Here is a 20,665-nt window from a genome sequence, read left to right as displayed (position 1 = left end):
CGTTCCTAGGATTGGACTGGATTTTAATAAGGTAACACACAGTTTTGAAAAAAAAATATTTCTCAGTATTTTCTAAATTGCTAGTTCCTGTACTTTGATGAATATCATCTAAATTGCTGCTAATAATATTATAATGAATTTGCAGGGAAACATTTGGCAAATAATCAATTATGTGAGAAGCAATATTACTTGTTTCCTCCAGTTAGTCAATTTAAACAGATTGGGACCAAATATTTAAGCCTATTCTAATAGCAAGAGAGCTATTTCTACCCTTGCTAAGTACTGGTGCACTCAGCAAGTGGATATGTGGAAAAATATGAAGAAAAATGCCAGTGGGAACACAGCCTATTGAGTGGATGACTGAAAGGAGGGGAGGGTGAAAAAGACACTAAGTTCCCTAGAGGAAGTTGCTTTTTCCAAGTCTTTAAAGCTGGAATTTGGAACCAAGGAAGAGGTGTCATAGACTCAGCAAATGTCATGCTGAGATCGAGGGCTGCACACAACCTCTGTTTTTACTCAAAAAGATTCTGGCTTAGGCCAGGCCAATTACAATTTTTTTGAAGTAACAGCCTCAAGTTTGGTTCAAATACATGCTGCACCTCTTTGCATCCTCACCACCCTATTATCATAATGAAAGAGTAACCTTATTTAAATTGAAGCTAAAATTCAGTTAGGCAGGTTTAATATTTTGAAGCACACAATTCCAGCACTTTGCTTTTTATCTCTCTAGCATTTGTTAAATTATTACAGCTGAGACAATAAGGAAATGATCAAAAAAGCCTCATTGCATTAGCTTAATTATCTAAGAAAAATGCATAAATATAGTTGTGCCAGCTGCAGGCTCTTCTGCAACATACATATCTGCCATGAGATTAAGCAGATTAATGTGAGAATGGCCTTAGAAATGACTTTGGGCACACATGTAATATTTATGCTTAACTGTGTAAGTGTAAGTGTATGTCCACTATTGTTTAATACCTTCATTAATGATTTGGACAATGGGATCAACTGCACGCTTAACAAAACAGGAAGACACTCTGATGGGTAGGGCTAGGATCCTCAATGATTCAAAAATAGACTGAAACAAAAAAGGTTCACAAACAACCAGGTGAAATTCAACAAGGACAAATTCAAAGTCATAAAGGTACCGGTAGGCCTAAACATTTTTTTCTGCATATTTAGTATTTAGACTGAATTAAAATCCTGATTAGACTAACAAGACTCTTGTATTCAACATGGTTTGAATACCAAAGTTTATTTCAGTTCAAGGTCACCTCTTGGCAAAACTAGACAATTGTGGCCTTGGGTCCACCATGATCCGCTGGCTGGGAAACTGGCTCCGTGGTCGGACCCAGAGGGTAGCAATTGATGGCAGTCACTCATCATGGTGTGCTGTGACCAGCGGGGTCCCCCAAGGCTCTGTCCTTGGACCCATATTGTTCAACATCTTCATTAATGATGTGGACATTGGAGTCAGAAGTGGACTGGCCAAGTTCGCCGATGACACCAAACTTTGGGGCAAAACATCCACACCTGAAGACAGGAAGGCGATCCAAGCTGGCCTGGACAGGCTCAGGAAGTGGGTGGATGAGAACCTGATGGTGTTTAACACTGAAAAAAATCATAGAAACATAGAAGTAGGGTCAGAAGGGACCTTGTATATCTTAAAGTCCGACCCCCGCCTGAGCAGGAGAAAAACTAGGCTCAGATGACTCCAGCCAGGCAGGCATCAAGCCTCTTCTTAAAAACCTCCAGGGTAGGAGCCAGCACCACTGCCCTTGGAAGTTGGTTCCAGTTAGGTCTAATCTAAACCTCCTCTCCAACAACTTGTGGCCGTTATTCCTTGTTATGCCAGGGGGTGCTAGGGGAAACAAGGTCTCTCCCAAACCCTTCTGGTCCCCCCTAGTGAGTTTATAGCGAGTCCCTCCTAGTGAGTTTTTCCACCTTGGGAGGAAAACCTGCAGCATCCTTATTGGCTCAGCAGTGCTAGCACTACAGAAGAAAGAGACTTGGGGGTCATCACTGACCACATGATGAACACGAGCCTTCAATGTGATGCTGCAGCTAGTAAAGTGACCAAAACGCTGGCTTGCATCCATAAATGCTTCTCAAGCAAATCCTGGGATGTCATTCTCCCCTTGTACTCAGCCTTACGCAGCTGGAGTACTGCATCCAGTTTTGGGCCCCGCAATTCAAAAAGGATGTGGAGAAGCTTGAGAGAGTCCAGAGAAGAGCCACACACATGATCAGAGGTGAGGAAAACAGACTTTACGATGACAGGCTGAATGCTACGGGGCTCTTTAGCCTGGAAAAGCGCAGGCTCAGGGACGATCTGGTGGCCACCTATATGTTTATCAGGGGTGATCACCAGTATCTGTGGGAACATTTGTTCACCAGAGCACCCTAAGGGATGACGAGGTCAAACAGTTATAAACTCCTGTGAGACTGTTAAAGGCTGGACATAAGGAAGAATTTCTTTACTGTCAGAGCCCCCAAGGTCTGGAACAGTCTGCCAGCGGAGGTGGTTCAAGCACCTACACTGAACACCTTCAAGAGCAAATTGGATTTTTTTCTTGCTGGGATCCTATGACCCCAGCTGACTTCCTGCCCTTCAGGCAGGGGGCTGGACTTGATGATCTTCCGAGGTCCCTTCCAGCCCTAATGTTTATGAAATCTATACTGAGGATTTTAAGAACAGATTAGACACACTTTCATGGTGGGAAAGGGGGGGCAGCATTCTTGAAACTAGGCAGTGGGTCAGATGACCCATCTCTTTAGATCCCCATCAGTTCTACCTTTCTATGGATCTATGATAAGAGTTATGCAAGTAGAAGTCTCTCTAATGTAGAAATACTGACCAGGAAATGACTAGCTAAGCTGCAGTACTACAGAGAAAGACCTGGGGGTTACAGTAGACTATAAGTTGAGTAGAAGCCGACAGTGTGCTCATTTCAAAAACAGGCCAACAGTATACTGGACTGTATTAACAGAAGTATCACCTGCAAATCAAGTGAAGTGATTCTTCTGCTCTATTCAGCAGCGATGAGAACTCACTGGGTGTGTCTACGTGTTCATTAATGCACCATAATTATGGTGCATTAGGTTTAGTAGTTGTAATCACAGGTGATAAATTTAATGCACTGTAATTGATGCATTAGTGCTGGCACATGCTTTTTAAGTGATGCTAATGAGCAGTAGACTAATTTTACGGCTTATTAGCATGGATTTTAGATCTATGTGAAGCTTCAGGTGGTCATTCGATTTGGAGGAGATTCAACCTGATTTGGTGGCCAAATCTCTGAATCTGAATAGAATCAGAGACCAATTAAAAGGTCCAAATCGATTTGAAGCTCTCCAAATCAATTTGGAAAAGATTTGGACAGTTTCAGTGATTCAGGCAGTGCCTGTCCATTGCAGCAGTGAGCTGGACCTGGACTCCGAGCTGGTAAGTAGGGGGCAGGGGAGGGAAGGCTGGAAGAAGGAAAAAGGAACCAATGGGGGGGGCCCTGCCATGCCCCAATCCCCACCCACTCCCCCAGCCCCACCAACCCTGCCATGGCTGCCCTACCCACCCCAGCTCTTAGCCTTTTAAGAAGAAAAAACAACCCCTCGGATTCACTGGATCCTGCAGCGTCTTCAGGGCTGCTGGGGGCTCATGGAAGAGCCCCCCACACAGCATGGGGCAGTGGAGGGTAGCAGAGATCACCACCCCCCCAACCTGGCAGCATCTGGTGAGTGGGGGCTTTTTTTTTCTCCAAAGAGCCGGGAGCTGGAGTGGGCAGGGGATGGGGCCTGTGCGATTCGGCCAATTTGGCAGCAGTCAAATCTCAGAATCAGATTCAGCCAAATCAAATCACTGTCCCCCAAATCAGCTGAATCCCAATTCAAAGCAAATACTAGCTGCTTCGCGCAGGCCTAATGGATTTGTGCCACACAAATGCACAGTAGAATTAATCTACTGCACCGCTAGTGTCTCAAGTAGCCCACTGCGTCTAGTTTTGTGTCCCATCAAGACAAATGTGGACGAATAGGAGAGCAATGGGAGAGAAACAAAATTTATTAGAGAGTTTTGAAAAGAAAAGACTATAGTGGGATTTGATACCCATCTTCAAAAATGTGGAGGGCAATTATAGACAGAAGAGAGAGATCAGCCATAGAGGACAGGACTAGGAGAAACTGGATTCCAGTTGCAGCAGAGGAAGTTTAGGTTGGAGATTTGAAAGGTGGTCAAACAGTGGAATGGGCTGCCTAGAGAAACTGTGGAATCCCAATCCTTGGTTGAGATGGTTAAGTCTAGAATGATCCAGTTTTAAGCAGGGGACTGAACAAGACGACCTTGTGGTGGCCCTTCAAGCCCTGCTTTCCTATAAACCTGTGAGCTTCAGGACCAAATTCACAGACTCATTTACCTGGAATACCCACAGGAATAAGGTAATTGTTTACAGTATATGCAGGATAGCAGCAAAAACAACAAAAAAGTATCACCTAACTTTATTATACAATCAGCTGTTACATTAATCAGCCTGTTTCCCCTGGTTTTAGGGAAGAAAAAGAAAGTATATTGTATATTGGCATAGATAAGTTTTTACAGTGCATGTGCTATGGATCTGATAAACTAAAATGTCAAATTAAAACAAAACCAAGTATTAAAGATGAAAAGAACAGACTATTGTCTAATAAAAGTCTAATGCCACTAAGTCATGAAATCAGAGATAAATAATAGTATAGTATCAAATGACTGTTTATTACCATACTGCCTCAAGACAAAAGGAGTCAGCTATTTAGTAAAAACCAAAATGTTACAACTTTTGAATAAACAGCATTTGGTGTCACAACTCATCCAGCAACTCCTTTTCTTCTGGTAGTTGGTTGGAATATGCTTTATATCTCCCATCCCTTCCTCCACCCCTCAAAGCCTTCTTTTTAATTCAGGCACAATGTTAGGTTTAAAAAAAAGGAGCGGGGAGGCTTTAAGTTTCCTGTCTAATTATATTCCTTCTTCAGGGAGATGGAAATTAAAGCAGCAAAGGTAAGAGGATTTTTTTTATGATGGGGCAAACATCCTTTGGGAGTAGCTCCAGTGAAGAAGTTAACAACTCATGTGATCTGATGCTCAGTGGGTGGCATGCCGACAAAGAGGTACAATATAAGCCAAGTTGGGCAACTGCTAGATGTTATGCAGATCTTCAGAAGATTCATTATATTTTAAGTAAGACAAAAGATTTGCTAACTACTTCACTGGGTAACAAACATGAAGCTATATTTAAAACTGATGATCCAAGCTATATCTCCAATATAAAAGCCAAAGTGTGCTTTAGAAGCTGCACTGCAATCCCTATCTGATTGCATGCTGCAGTGTAATTCAATCACAACCCACTCCCTATATCAATAATATAGTATAATAAAGGACAGCAGAACACTAACCTTGACATTCAATACAATATTTTTGTCTGATTACAAAGAATGGGTTCTGGCTCATTAGGCCCCAAATACTAAGCTTAAAAACACAATCATATTGAAGCTGAGCTGTGGATGTGTACTGTGCAGCAGAAGACCGGTGTAAACATGGTACTGATCATTTTATTCCAGCATTTAAAGGATCCATACTACACAGTGGTGTAATTTCGCTATGAAAAAGCAATCATTGGGGGGGGGGGCAGTTCCCCTGGTCCAAGAAATGGCAAAATGTAGTGCAGAAGTTGATATTGCTTTGAGAAGTGTAATTGTGTCTCAGCTCCTGACAGCTGGACACATGAATGCACAATGGGAAACTTGTTTGAATTATGACAGTTATATTTTTGCCCTCAGTCCTGAAAGTTGCTCTGCATGCATCGACTCCTATACAAAACGCTACCCCACAAAGTCAGTGGACATTGAAATGCAATTTTTTAACATCAGGCTTTCTTGTGCTATGAAACCTAGCTATTACTCCATGATGATGACGACCAACTAAGCAGACTGACTTATTACGGCCAATACAACTCACCCCCACCCCACAAAGAAAAAAAAGATAGTTACAAAATGTTTTAAGCATCTGAAGCAATCTTTTTCTTGTTTGTGGATGGTTTGCATAGGAGTGCACCTATGTGAAACAGCTTGCAGCATCAGAGGCTTTAGAGAGACAGGTTTCCATGAGGCTTCCATTATGTTGCCTCATAAGTACAGCAGGATGAAAACATTTCCATTGCTGGTAAAATCAGCCTACTGGAAGATGGCTTCTAAATAAAGATACAATGCAATTTTAGTGCTTTAGACTTCCATTTATGACCTGGTTTCTGAAGAGCATAACATTACTTTTATACCCATGCTATTTGACAATATCTGAGCATTACAAACAGGGACCTTTACTAGGAACATCATCAGGAGAACTGAGCCACTGCTTCATTGTTGTCTAACATAATAGAGCCAAATAGCATTTAACCTTTTCTTCATAGCTCAAATGAACAACAAAAAAAAGGAGCGTGGGGAGAATACCCAGCTATGCTAAGGGTTTCTATTACTACAATGTGCATGTAGCCTTTTTTGCTTCCGTTCACATATTTGATGCAACAGCATGATCTAAGCCAATAATACTGTAAAACAATATGCTCCCCCTGGCTTAACAAATGCTAGCTCTTCTTGTCAGTTTTTTTTTTCACTGCTGGTGACCATGAACCAAACAGTATTCCATTTAACAGACAAGCCACACACTGCACATGACCCCTACCTTTAAATTTTCTCTCTCACTCTCTCTTTCTTTTTGCTTAAAATTAAACTAAACTGCTAAACACAGATTCCTAGAGAGTCATTTACTGAAAATGAATCCATTACCTTTAATGTTTAACAAATTTTCTGGTCAATTACAAAAAGTGGGAAGTTATTCACAGTAATAACCCAGCTGTGGTATATGCTACCTCTTTTGCAAGAATTAAACCCATACATATGCAGCTAATTAAGTGCTAGGTAAAAAAGCTAACTGTTTACAGACACTGCATTTGCTTTAGGCCTGGTTTAATGAACCCCGCTACAGCATTTCTTCTGGTTTATGTTTGAAACACCACAATCTTTATAGAACAAAAATACTGTTGTCAAGGTTACAATATACAAAAAAATAGTTAAGGGAAACATACAGGTTCTTTGACAATGCATAGCTCTCTCACATAATATCCAATTATGATATTATGCAGAACCAAATGACTGTTCAGCTGATCTGTCCTTTACTTTCCCTCTCTCTAGGAAAATGGACTTGCTTTGCAGAAATTAAGTTACAGGCTTGTTTTGAGATTTTTTTTTTTTTTAATAGTACTAACAGGAAAACAAGTATATTTTAATCTTTTTGGCAAGATCTCTGTCTTTATGCAGATGAGATGAGATAGACAGTACACCAACACGTTCTGCAGCAAAACAAGCCACAACAAGCTTTTACAGTTCATACACTGGTATAAATCAGGTCATTCATAAAAGGTCATTTAAATAGAAAGGAGGAGAAGACTGAGAGAAAAAGACCTTATTCCTTTCTATTTAGTATACATGCCTTTCACAAGTCCATTCTTAACATCCAACGAAGTAGGTTGCAGCCTAAAGCTCATGCCTTTCTGAGTTAATTTAGAAAGTGACACACTTCCCTGCTTTTTCCTAACATAACAAAATACCTCTTTATTCACAAAGCACAAGTAATTATGCTCCTCTTTCTCTCTAAAGAAACATTTTAAAAAATATGGAACTCAGATGCAATAAATTTCAAAATATGGGATGAAACCCTGTTTCCACTGAAGGAAGGGAAGGTTACCATTACCAATGATTTCAAGATTTCATCAGTGGAGATCTAGAATACATCCAACACACTGCACTTATAACCTGCCCAATAGATATGAGTTTTTACAATTTGTCATTTTAAAAACCTACTGGAAACTGTTAGTGATTCACCTGTGACAACTAACTCATACATCATACATTGATGTAGTAGTTAGGCCAAATAGGGCTGCATTTCATGTGCATGAATAAGTTAGAAAACATAATAGGATCATCAGCGTATGAACTAATATGCTATTACCTGTACTTCCCCAACACGCATACTTCCTATGCTACTTCTCCTATAGATGGATGTTCGTAGGGGTGAGATTAGAGAGCATCTTTTATGCAGTTAAGTTGTCTTGTTAGTCTGCAGTGTAACACCATAGAAAGTTACCAGATTAAGGCCCAGATATAAATGGATAAGTAGCACCTACACACAGTTACTTTGAACAGTTGGGTTACCAATTTATTGTAGATCCTCCCCCCAGAAGGTATTTAACTTCATGGAAATCGCACAGAAATTGAGAAGGAGGCCTCACTCTCCTTCGCTCCTTTTGGTCCAATGAGAAAATGGTTAGGGCACCTGCTCAGGAAGTTGGGGCTCTACCTTCCAGCCCACACACCCAACTCAGAGTAGGTTTGAATCTACAGTTCCCCTTTCCCAATAGAGTGCTCTAAATATTGCCAAGAGCACACTTCTAGTTTTCCTGTTGAACTGGTCCACTTGGTAGCCAAGTAGGGAAGATATGGGGTTCAGGAACGTAAGCTAGAAAGAATGAGGCTCAAAGAATGAGTAGTGTCAAAGAAAGGGAAAACTTTGAGTTATGAGCCTGGCTTCTGTTCCCAAAGGTGTTTCTGCATTTTGCATTTAATTAGTTCGGGGCAGGAATAAGTTCAAAGACCTGAACCTAGGCCCCATCCCTTCCAAGGCAGTGCCCATCTCACCAAGATACAGTCCCTTTGGCTTACTTTCCTTATGGCCCCATGCATCTTCCCTTCTTGGCTGCCCAGTGGACCAGCTTCAAGAGGAAAGTGGAAAGATGCTCTAGGCTATGCTTAGTTCATGACCTGAGGTTTACACTATTTTGCTGGGATGTAGAAGATGCAGAAACCCCTTCTAGGTGAGGGTGTGCTAAAACCTAGGTCTCCCATTCACAGAGCAAGTAATTTAATCAGTAAGTTATTAAGCTAAAAGGTATGAAGCCCTTCCTCTTCTTCCTTTTTGCAAATAACATTTTGGCAACACAGATGGAGTTTACACACCTACCCTAGAATAACATCACTACTGAGTGTAACTGGCTAGAGCAGATCCTTCTGATACTGCTCTCAGGGGAACAGGATCTTGAATTATGTTGTTCAACATGCCACTTACCCAGTGGAAGCCAGTCACGTAAGCACTATTTACCCACCTAAAGGACAGTTGGGTTTGGGCCTAAGTGTTAGTGGGAAGGGGAAAAAAAGTGAGATCTATTGTGTTTACTTCTGTATTTGTCAGGCTGCTCAGGCTAGAGTCTGGCTGCTCACAAAAAATGATTTTGAACAAAAAGAAAATGTAGTTCAAGTACCACTCAAAGCCCTTTTAGGAGTAGAGATGTCACATATGGTACTTCTTTCCCTGTAGATCATTATCTGTGATTCATCAGAGCCAGAACCCCACCCTTAGCAGTCATGGAAGTTTTTTTGTTTTTTGAATACGATCCAGCTTTCAGCTAAATCTGATCGTATTATAAAACCTCAGATAGAATTAGGGGAGCTATCACTTTAGCTTTACGCACAGAGACTTTGCATGAAATGCCATTTTAACATTCTTGGATAGAAAGCTGGCTCACATACTCCAACACGATGAACATTCTGTACGGGTCTTCTGGCATGCCTACACTCATGGCTTTTATTACAGTGGAATTCTGCCCATGCACACAGTGGTATGCCAGTTTCATGAGACCAGGCGTATGAAGAATAGCATCCAGAATGCAAAAGAGTTTGACCTAATCAGTGAGATTTTTCACAACAAAAATCAGCAGGACATGCTTCATTACATACATTCATAATTTTCTAGCTTTTCTTTGCCATTAACATACATTTTTGTCTAGCGCATATTTTCATAATATGCTTGACCACTTGGAATGTTTCAAGTGGAGAGCGACTAGAAAGCTGCTTGCTGCTACAGCACTGAATAGCTGGGGGCCTACTGTTTCCTCATCAGTAAGAATCTGGTCATCTCTCTTTAAGATTCATGGCTAAAGCCCAAGAAAGTTATGAATATTAGGATGCAATGGGAAAAAAAAATCAAGTATTATTTTAATCAGCTTCTGAAATTTCTTACACGTTATTTACTTCTCTAATTCTGTTCTGTGGTAGAGCAGTATTCCTATCCAATAACTGCTGTTTTCTATTTAAAGATCAGAATTCTCTTCTTTTAGTCAGAGATCAAGTTATACAGCTTGTTTCATTTTGGAAGAAAGGATTTGGATAGAAGTCATGCTTGTTCTCAGCCTTAGAGCTAAGTCTTACCTCACTTTTCAAACCAAGCCTCTATGCTTCAGTAGTAGTCTTCTCTGTTCTACCAACGGAGAGTATTGCCATAATTCTTGATCGAAGTTTGGAACAAGTGAAGTATTTGGAAATGCCCATTCTTTCTGTGGCCCATGATTCTGTAGGTGCATAATAACTCTAGTGGTAATTATTTTCTGCTAATAATAACTAATTGTCTCACATCTGCATTAATGCAGACTTGGGACAGCGCAGATTCTCTCACTGAAAAGAGTTGTTTGACAATCTAATGTTGTTTACTACTATTTTTTTTTTTTAATTATTTTTCTCAGTTTACTGTTCTAGCAAAAAATCTCCATGTGTCCCAAAGCCTGTTGACACTATGCTGCGTGCCTAGTAAGGAAGCCCAGTCCAAGGGAAACTACATCTGGTCCCGATAAATTAAAACATAAATGCCGTTTTTGTTAAGCAGCTTAATTTCTAACACATGGTCTCCATGTGTTCACTAAATGTGACATTGGGGCAGGCTTAAAATTTAAAACCATAGCCATAAATAAAAGTGCTAAACTAATCAAATTAACTAGCATAACAAGTCCTTTCAAATATCATCAGCTATATTCCAAACCTTCATTATGTTTTTAACCTTCGTACTGAAGCCATTTTAGAACACGTACTTTTGATGAAATGTGTAAGATATAATGATTTTTTGGCTATCTACATCAACAAATCTAAATCAGCTAAACATGGTGTCTGGATGGATCTGGTTCAACCTTGTTATGTGAACCTTCTATTAATCCATATCCATTAGTCATACAGTCAGGATCATTATTGTACTATGCACAGAATAGTGTGTTAATGCAAGGCTTGGGAGGAAAAGTACCCATAACAAGTAACACATGGAGTGCATGCAAGTACAGCCATTTAGGGCAGAGACAGTTCCTTACCCAATTCTGACAAAGATGAGGTAATCAGATATAGTTATATAGCATATGTAGTTAAACCAGGGAATTTATTAGAAAATAGATCTTTGGTAATAAGAAGATTTAAGAATCCACATGGTAAACTCAAGGCTGAAGAGAGACCATTTGATCATCTCAGCTAGTTACAGACATTCAAAGAGCCCAAGGCAAAAATCAAAGTTATGAGGTTTTCTGCAAGCGGTGTAATTTGGATATGTAGCAAAGGGAACACATCTGGCTTTTACTGGGGACAGGGATGGGGGAGCAAATCTTAGACTGGCTTCTGCCATTTTTAAACCAGCCTGTGTGCGCCAAACTTCTGTTTTGTGATTGGTATAGATCAGTTTCTGATCACTTATACTGGTAAGAGTGTCACGTTTGTACCTGGCCCTGGTGTGATTCATCTAACCACAAGTTATTAAATTTTGCCTAGTTACCCCTGCATTAAGCCTAGTAACTCATGTCTAGCTAAGACATAACTTTTAGAAAGGCAGCAAAGCTCAGTCTGATGATATCATGTGCCTTGGTAGTTCATTCTAGTTGTTAATTCAGCCTCACTTGAAAATTCTGCCCAATTCCTAATCTGAATTTTTCTGGCTACAGTTTCCAGCCTTTGCCTCCCCCTGATAGCCCTTTGGTACACAGTATTTTCCTCATGAGAGCACTAATATGCCATAATAAGTTAATTCCCAATCTTCTTTTTTAATAAACTAAACAGCATGAGGTCTGTAAGCATCTCAGTATTAGGAATTTTAGTGATTATATTCTGCATGCACTCCAGTTTTTTCAACAGCCTTTTTTAAAACACAGATACCATAACTTCATGCAGTATCCTTGTACCAGACTCATCAAATGCCATATAAAGAAGCAAAAAATACATATATCCCTGGCTTCGATTTGCCATAGCATCACATAGAAAGCTTAATTGAAGTACTTGTCCACCCTGATCACTGAACCCTTTTCAGAGTCACTGCTGTCCAGGATATGGTCCCCCATTTGCAGGTCTGATAAATATTCCTCATTTCTGGACATAGATAATTCTTGGAATTTGTTCAAGATACCAGAGAACCTGGATCACTCTGTATGAATGCACTTTCCCTCCATCAGTACATATCACTCACAAGTATTTGCAACTCCCTCAGCTTTCATAATGATCTTTGTGGGCCTAAACTAAGAACACCCAATTCTGTAATTTCTCAGTGACAACTACTTCCTAAGATATAGGTTACCCAGCTCTCGAAGTCTAACCAGACATATTTACAGTGCACTTTATTGATATTTTGTAGTACTAGTAAGTGAAATGACATGCACCCACACAGTTACCTTTACTAACCAACTTTAATCTCAAAAGTAAGAAATCAGGTTTGTTTCTATAATACCATGACTATCACTGCTTATAATATTATCTTTTACTTTTTTTATGAGTTTTCTCCATTGTTTTACCTGTATTAATCATCAGGTCTACTAACATCTAGTGTTTGGGTCATCTTGCTATTCCTTTCTAAATAGTGTCCCTACATAAACACCCTACAAATCTTCTGGGATACTAGGAAAATCCCAGATTTATTAAAAATGAACACAGCTAGGCCAATCTCCTTAGCAAACTCCTTTAGGACACTCGAATACTTGTTAACTGGGCCTGCCGATTTAAACAAATTGTTTAACATCTTCATGTCATTTGTGCCCTTGATGCCCTAAACTCACTCTAAATTCCCAGGAGGAGCTCTTCAGCAAATGGAAGGAGACGGTTCAGGAGGGTTCTTGCAGTCACCTTTCCTGTGGTCGACAGAGAGGATCCATCTGTAATTTTCACAGTTGGACCAGTCTCCCTTCTTGAAGACTGTCACAATCATTGCATCCCAAATTTCATCTGGGATTTCATCATCATTCCATATCCTTAAGATGAGGGCATGGAGCTATAACATGAGCTCCTCTCCCTCCTGCTTGAAGACTTCAGTGGGGATTCCATCAGCTCCAGATGCCTTGTCATTTGTCATCTCTTTGATAGTTTTCCTCACTTCATCAAGGTTTAGAGGGATTCCAAGGCTGCATCAACACTCCAACACTTTCCTTGATATTACATACTGCAATACTGCATCCAACCACCAACATCCTACCAGTCAGAGTGGAGCTAAACTATCAAATTAATGGTAAGCAGTTTAATCTCAACTAAGTCTGCACCAAAACCAAGTCCACCCCAAGGTGATGATGCTGTAGTGTGTCAAAGGTGACTTGTAGGGAGAGCATATGCCCCACCTCACCCCCTGAGATTGGCCCCCCGACTCAGCACCGCTCAGGACGGGGCAATTTTTTTGCTGCGTGGCCCAGCGGTGTGTTGGGGGAAGGGAGCAGTAAGCGATAGCATATAAGTATAGGAGTGGATATGGGGCTTTTGGCCTGCCCCTCGGCCCATCCACAAATTGTGCCCCCTCAGACTCAGGAGACACCAGTCACCCCAAGTGTGTCCTCACTGAAGCAGACCTTCAGGAAATTGCCAATTACCAAGGCATACAAGAAAATGGGACTGATGCTTAACATTCCAAAAATTAAGGTCCTCAGTCAACAAGCTCTTAATGACCAGTCCCCAGCTATGGCAATTCCCATACCTCAAACCCATCACTTGCAGAAGGCCAACATAGACAAAGCCAACATCACCTCAAATGTGCAAGTGTAGCCTTTGGACACCTAAGTAAACTGGTGGACGAAGATCATGATGTCAGGTCCAAAGCCAAGCTCACAGTTTATCAAGCAGTCATGACCACACTTTACCATATGGAACTGAGATGTGGACAACATATAAAAGACATCTCAAGGCACTGGGGAAGTACCATCAATGCCGCCTACAAAAGATCCTTTGAATCTAGTGGGAAGACAGACATACCAACATTAGCATTCTCTCACAAGCAAATACCATGAGCAGCAAGAAGATTATCACCTGACATGACCTTTGCTAGACCAGCCACATCATCTGGATGTCCAACTCCACATTTCTGAAGCAAGTTTTATTCTCACAGCTCAGTGAAGGTATACACTCAAGATGAGGGAAGAGAAATGCTTTAAGGATACCCTCAAGACCAGCTAGAAAAAATAGAGAACTCTACATTTATAGAGACTATTTCCTAGGACTGCCCCAGATGGAGGAAGTCTGCTACAAGGATCTCGGTATTTTGAAACCTTATTATGACAACAAAAGACAGAAAATTAGGAGCGGCAGAAACAGCATGTTGTGAACTGAACCATGTTTCCATATGAGGTAGATGGCTCTGGATTCATGTGCCTGAATTGCAACAGATTCTGCCGATCCCAAATCCGCCTCACCAGCTCGCTGCTCTCATTGTTTTGACACAACCAAATAATCTTTAAAAGGTAAATCCTTAAATGTTATAGTATACAACAATACACAAAATGTTAAAATTCACCCTAAAGAAAGTTTTTTTTCTTCATTTTTCCTCCAAAGCATTTTGAAGTTTTGGGATACTGTCCTGATTCAAAACAAGTCTAAAATTTAGAAGACTTAGAATCCTTCAGGAAATGGAAATGCTGTGTCCTTTACATGATTCAAATTGTAAGGCTTCTTCTGCATGCCACAGGTATTGTGACATTAACAGATCAATTATGCAATTACCTGGAGAGCAGCTACATGTGCAAAGTATCGGTTACACAATAGAAAGCTCCAAGCAACTATAAGGTTAGACCTCAAAAATATATACTCACTGTTGGTTGGTGTTGAGCTTTAAATTGCATGAATAGCAGGGTCTCCCATGCAGCAGGATGGGGCTCCTAGCCACAGAGGTGCACCATATGCAGCATAAAACCCCTGAGTCCTAGGGATTGTGGCACTGGGAATGGCCAGCATCTGGGGATTTCCTACACCCTTGGGGCAGGGAGAATTCCCCTGTGGTGATCCTCTGGCCCTGGAGATTTCCATATACCCCTGCAATACGGGGCAATCACCCTTGTGGGAGCCCCTCAACTGGGGTGCCTGGAGCTCCCAGCTCTAGGAACCTGCTTCTTGCTGGTATGGGGGAATCCCAGAACTGGCTCACAAGGCTGCCTCCTGCCATGCATGTGTGGCATGGCAGGAGGCATGATTGCATGTGTTGTGCAGGTAAAGGCACAATGGGATCTAATGCACATGTGGAGGGGACCCTAGAGAGCTGAGTTGTAAGGTAAAATGTATTATCCTTCCCCCTTTATTAAAACCTGCTCAAAAGTGACTGTATAAGCCTTAGAAGAGAATATTTTCATGCAGCTTGCCATATATACCTCATACAGGCAGTATATTTTACGGTAAAATGTTTTTAAATATTTTATATGAACTTTATAAACTTATCTGGATTCCTAGCAAAATAAGAAGAATGACAAAATTCACTCTCTTTTATCCAGTTTGAAATACACTCAGTTTTTCATCCCTCCTTTTAATTTATCCACACACCCTGATGAATTTCCAAGGTATTCCTTTCCTGATGAAATGTGCAGTCATATTTTTATTCTGCAGCTACTTAGAGATTTGTCTATCACTCATTTAAAGTCAATGATATTGACAATCTAACTCCCTTAGAAAAAGCCTGACTGAAAAAGTTTGAGAAAACCTGTAAAAGGATTTAAAAGATCATATTTACTCTTTAAATCGACACAACACAATCCTCAGATCAGCCGAGGTTTTGGCCGCCAATTTAGAACATCAACTCTCAAACAACAGTAGAATTATTCAAGATGCAATATAATGAAGAAACCTAAAAGCCTGCTATCCAAATTCTATGATTTCTGCTAGAATTCAAAATAGGATCTTGCTACAGCTTAACAAGAGAATAAAAGCATAATTCAGATCCTTCTGAGTTTTTTTTTTTTTGGTCCGATTGTGCTATAATATGCTTAACAAGTTCCCTCCTAAATTTGTTGGGAGACAGGACAGTAAAATGTCAGAGGGAAAAGGCAACAAGGAAATGTATGGATGACTCTTTCCTTTCATATGTTCTTGCTACTGTTTTTGGAGGGTGCCAGTTATCCTATTCCTCCAGTTACTGTTAATGACACAAAGCAAAAGAATGTAGAAAGCAGTTATGAACTTTTTTTTTTTTAAACAAAGCTAAAAAATGCCAACCACAACTCTCTAAACTTAACTTATGGTGCCACAAAACTTATTCAGAGGCAAGAATCTCTGGAGAACAGGAAAATCCCAAAGTTGTTCTTTACATATGCCTGTGAGTTTCTTGTTACAAAATAATATTAATTCAATCTAATGACTAAATGCATGTTAAAAAGATAACCCTTTAAAAACAGAAATTTCTTTAAGTAGTCATCTTCCATTTTACACCTCCTCAAAATATAAGCTAAATTTGGAATTACGTTCATCTACTTCTGCAGCTTTAAGTATCAGTGCAACTAACCTGACCAAACAAAGGGTCTGCTAAAAAGGATCAATTTGTCAACACAAAAAATTGTGTTGGTCATAGGTTATACAGGAAAAACAAAACAAAACATGAATAAGGTAAAATCTTTGCTGCAATATCTACCTGGCAACATTATTCCTTCCTAGTTAAAACCTTTCCAGTACTTCTTACTGAAGTTTCATGCAGTCCCTTTAGACCCCGAACCCAAGGAAAACATTATGTAGTAGATGCAAGTAAAGAACAAATAGCTAAAGAAACGGTGAGTCCAAGCAGTATTTTATATTGCTGTGTTTTCCGAGATAAAAAGATTCTTGTTCTCCTGGGATAAAGCACAATTCCAGTATAGCAAAGGCTGCAAGCACATATTCTTTCAGGGCAAACAACTCTCGATTCTAGACACTACCAATGCAAAATGTTGTCAGTGTCAGAACCTTCCAAAAATACACCAGGGAACATAAGTTATTCCTGATGTAGGTGTGGTACAAACTGGCCCAGAAGAGACATCTCACTGTTCAAGGGTGTCCTCAAGCAAAATCCTCTTTGCTTCATTAGATAAGCTTATACATTTATTAAAAAGCAAACAAGCAAACAAACTAAAATGTATGCGTTCTTCCGTGTGTGTTACTTGTGTTGTATATGAATAAATTCTGAATGATCTATAAATACCTTTGCTACCCAGGCATTGGTTCTTTTCCAAAATTCAGCGGAGGGAGTACAGGCACCTGAAACTTTATCCTTTAGGAGAATATTACAGCTGCTTCCATTTACAGTTTAATGACCTGCCCTGTAACACAAATGGCATGGCAATCTTGCATGCTACTAGAGCCCAAGACCTTTTTAGTTCTAAGTGTACACAAAACACATTTTTAAACCATTGTGGCTAATGTCCTATACACACCATAAATCTATGACAAGTTTTAGTATGAAGCTACTCTGCAGACTGAAAATGTTGTTCGTCAATTCCTGCTAAGGACATCGATGCTACGAAAAGTAAATACAACGCTCCATCTTTTCTTTGCATTCCTGACCAGAAGTTCTCTCTTGTTGTCAGCACTTTCTAGAAGGGTGTGATGCTCAACCTGCATTAACATTCAGCTTTTGACAGGAAAATAAATGTTGGCTCACCAGAAATAAATGTTCAGTTCAGTAAACCACAATAAAGCCACTTTGCTAGTAGAAGATAACAACTGTGACCCTTGTGCCTTGTGTGCATAGAGCCCTTCCATTTGCCCAGAACTCCTCCTTGCAGCATCAGAGAAACTTTCCCAAACACATTGCCAACTTCAGGGGAAACCTCTCTATTCATGGAAGGGAAGAGGGAAATAAACCACTGTCACCACAGCAAGGCAGTGGCACACATGGAGTTAACCCCTCCGCAGTAAATAACCAAGGTGTTCCTACCAGATCGGCTCTTGATGATCTCTCTGAACTCATCTGCTGCAGAATCTTCCTTGGGATGATCAGGATGTCCTGCTTCTGCCATAGCCAAACAAAGGAAACTGGGGAGTGGAGGAGGGGGAGAAGCCACCCCAAGTCTTCCCCAGTATGCAGATCCTCTGTCTGATCTGGCTCTGCTCTCTGGAGTTCCTTTCAAGGCAGAAGAAACACAAAGTTTCAAAGGAGGATTTTTTTTTTTTATTATAGGAAGCTGAGGGAGAAGGGAGGGAAAGAGGGAGGGGAAGGGAGGGTATCAGCTCAGCCTGGCTCCCCCCGCCCTTCAAGGCACAGTGAGGAGCTACTGGAAGGGAAACATGAAATGAACCAAAGGCACAGCTCACACTGGAGGCAAGCTGTCAAACTCCGCTCCTTGGGATCTGAGAGAACAGGTGCCGAGCCGAGTACGTCTGCCTTAAAATAGAGCCAGAGACTCCAGCAAGGTGAAAGTGGAGGAGGAATGAGAGTCAATAAATCAGCAGCCAACTTGGGAGACTCCAGAGACTCCCTTCCCGCCCCACACACGATCAATGCAGGCAGGAGCAATTAGAGATCAAATTGCCAAAAGAAGCAAACAGGGGCATGAATGATTTAGCAGCTCCCACTTAAAAACGGGTGCATTAATGCAGAGAGGAATCAAATAAAAAACCCCAAAACGAGAAGCATACATCTATGCTGCACATTGTCCCAGCCCGAATCTATTATAACACACTGGGCACATCTACACGAGACACTAGAGGTGCAGTACACTAATTATACTGAACATTAACATGGTCAGCAAAAACCATGCTAATGTGCTAACACTCAGTAGAATTAGTCTACTGTGTATTAGCATCACGAAAAAGGGAGGCACCAGTGCTACTGTGCAGTAGCATTGATTACAGGGCATGCAGGGCACCAATACACAAGCGTGGAGGCTGCTCCGATGAGCTGGAATTCCAATGCGCCAGAGACGACTCAGTTAATCAAGTCTGCTGGAGCGCCATAGTTACAGCGCTCCAGCAGCCTCCTATGTCTCATATATCAGCATCCCCGGACTTAAAGATGGCAGTGGGGGCACTTAAACTAAAGCTCATTCAATGAGTGTCCCTGACACCAATTTTAAGCCCAGAGACACTGATACATGAGACACTGTGGCACATTAATTATCGCAGCTCTTGGGACCACTGATTCAAGTGCTGCCCTCTCCCCAGCCCAGAGCATGTGTAAGAGTGCCCTAATTGTAATTACTGGTACTAAACTTAGTGCACTGTAATCAAAGCACATTAATGACTGTGTAGACGCACCCAGTCCTCCTGAAAGCAGCTAGGATCTGTACCCAAGATGGGGAAAACTATGAAACTCCATCAATGTATACAAGCTGGATACATTTAACTCTCATCTCCTTCAGCACACCCTCCCCAGGCAAACCTTGCTAAGAGTTCTTACTTGCTATGCATCAGGTTCAGGATCTTTGAAAGAAGTAAAAATGTCTGTACAGCATAACTGCACTAGGACCACAAGAAAAGTTAATTAAACAATGAGGCTTGCTGTCACAGAGTTAGTCAAATTGCTGGATCATAACGGAAATCAGTTCCTCCTGTTGGAACTGTTAACAGTAGGGCATTGTTATAAACAGGGGCTGTTATGGTAAGCTGAGGCAGGGGGTGTAACTTAAAGAGTGTGTAATTTAAGAAAGTGCATGTGGGGGGTGTGCAGTTTAAGAGAGCATGTGTACAATTTAAGAAAAAGTGTGTGTGCATGTGGGTGGGGGTTGTGCAATCTAAGAGTGAGTGTGTGTGTAGTTTAAGAGTGTGTATGGGCAAGGGATGTGGTGTCTGCAATTTAAAAGTGTGTGCATGTGTTTATTTTAAGAGAGAGCACAAGTGTAGGTGTGTGAGTATGAGTGTAAAATTTTGATTTGAGCCCAGAATTCCCCAAATCCAGTTGCATCTAGGCACCATCCAGCAGTCTTTCCTGCTCAGAGCAAGGAGGCTGGACCCAATGATCTCCCTTCCAGGGCTTAATTTCTGTGAACCGGGTTATTATATAGTCATGCCCTTAAAAATGGGGAGAAATACTGGAAGGACTTTGCAACCCCTATAGGCTGCACGAGAATCCAGAGCATTCCTGTGAACTAGAACCCAGCTGAACTCGGTCTTCACTTGGGCACTAGAATCTGGGGGTCCAGAACAACAACAAAAAGTCATTTGGATTTTTCTTTCCTTAATGCTTCTGTTGTCTTGGGCTCTGTAGAAGTAACTGGAATCACTGAAAGAATTATATAATTTGAGAGTGTGGGGCAAGAAATCAGCAGGGACTGGTAGGATCCACACAGATCCTTCTGGGGCTTTTGGAACCAGTCGAGACCTACTTTCTGTAACCTAGAATAATCTCACAATGCAGTTTTCAAAATCCTTTTCCAATGAGTTGCTGCAACAGCTCAAAATCCAAAATTATAAAATCCTGACCTTTATTTCCTATTGTCTTAAACAAGTACTCCATTTGGGTATTTATTTGTTTTAGTGTAATTGCAACTTTGGTGCATTTCCAGAGCTCCTGGAGTACATGGAATATCTATCTGCTCCTGACTTAGATTAACTAAATGGACTTTGAAGCACGATCCCATGCTACACA

General features: G+C 40.9%; 1 protein-coding gene across 1 annotated transcript in view; it reads right to left on the bottom strand.

The window, feature by feature from the left end:
- DMD (dystrophin) overlaps positions 1 to 18,272 on the bottom strand; it is a 2,140,576-nt gene extending 2,122,304 nt beyond the window's left edge. The window contains exon 1 of the mRNA XM_090061814.1: positions 18,017 to 18,272. Coding sequence (XP_089917940.1) covers positions 18,017 to 18,098 — 82 coding nt within the window. The 5' untranslated portion in view covers positions 18,099 to 18,272. The remainder of the gene's footprint in view (positions 1 to 18,016) is intronic.
- Positions 18,273 to 20,665: the final 2,393 nt, after the last annotated feature.

Source organism: Crocodylus siamensis, chromosome 1, assembly GCF_052110815.1.
Source record: "Crocodylus siamensis isolate JL-2025a chromosome 1, ASM5211081v1, whole genome shotgun sequence".
Lineage (NCBI taxonomy): Eukaryota > Metazoa > Chordata > Crocodylia > Crocodylidae > Crocodylus > Crocodylus siamensis.
This window is presented reverse-complemented; position numbering and strand designations above follow the sequence as displayed.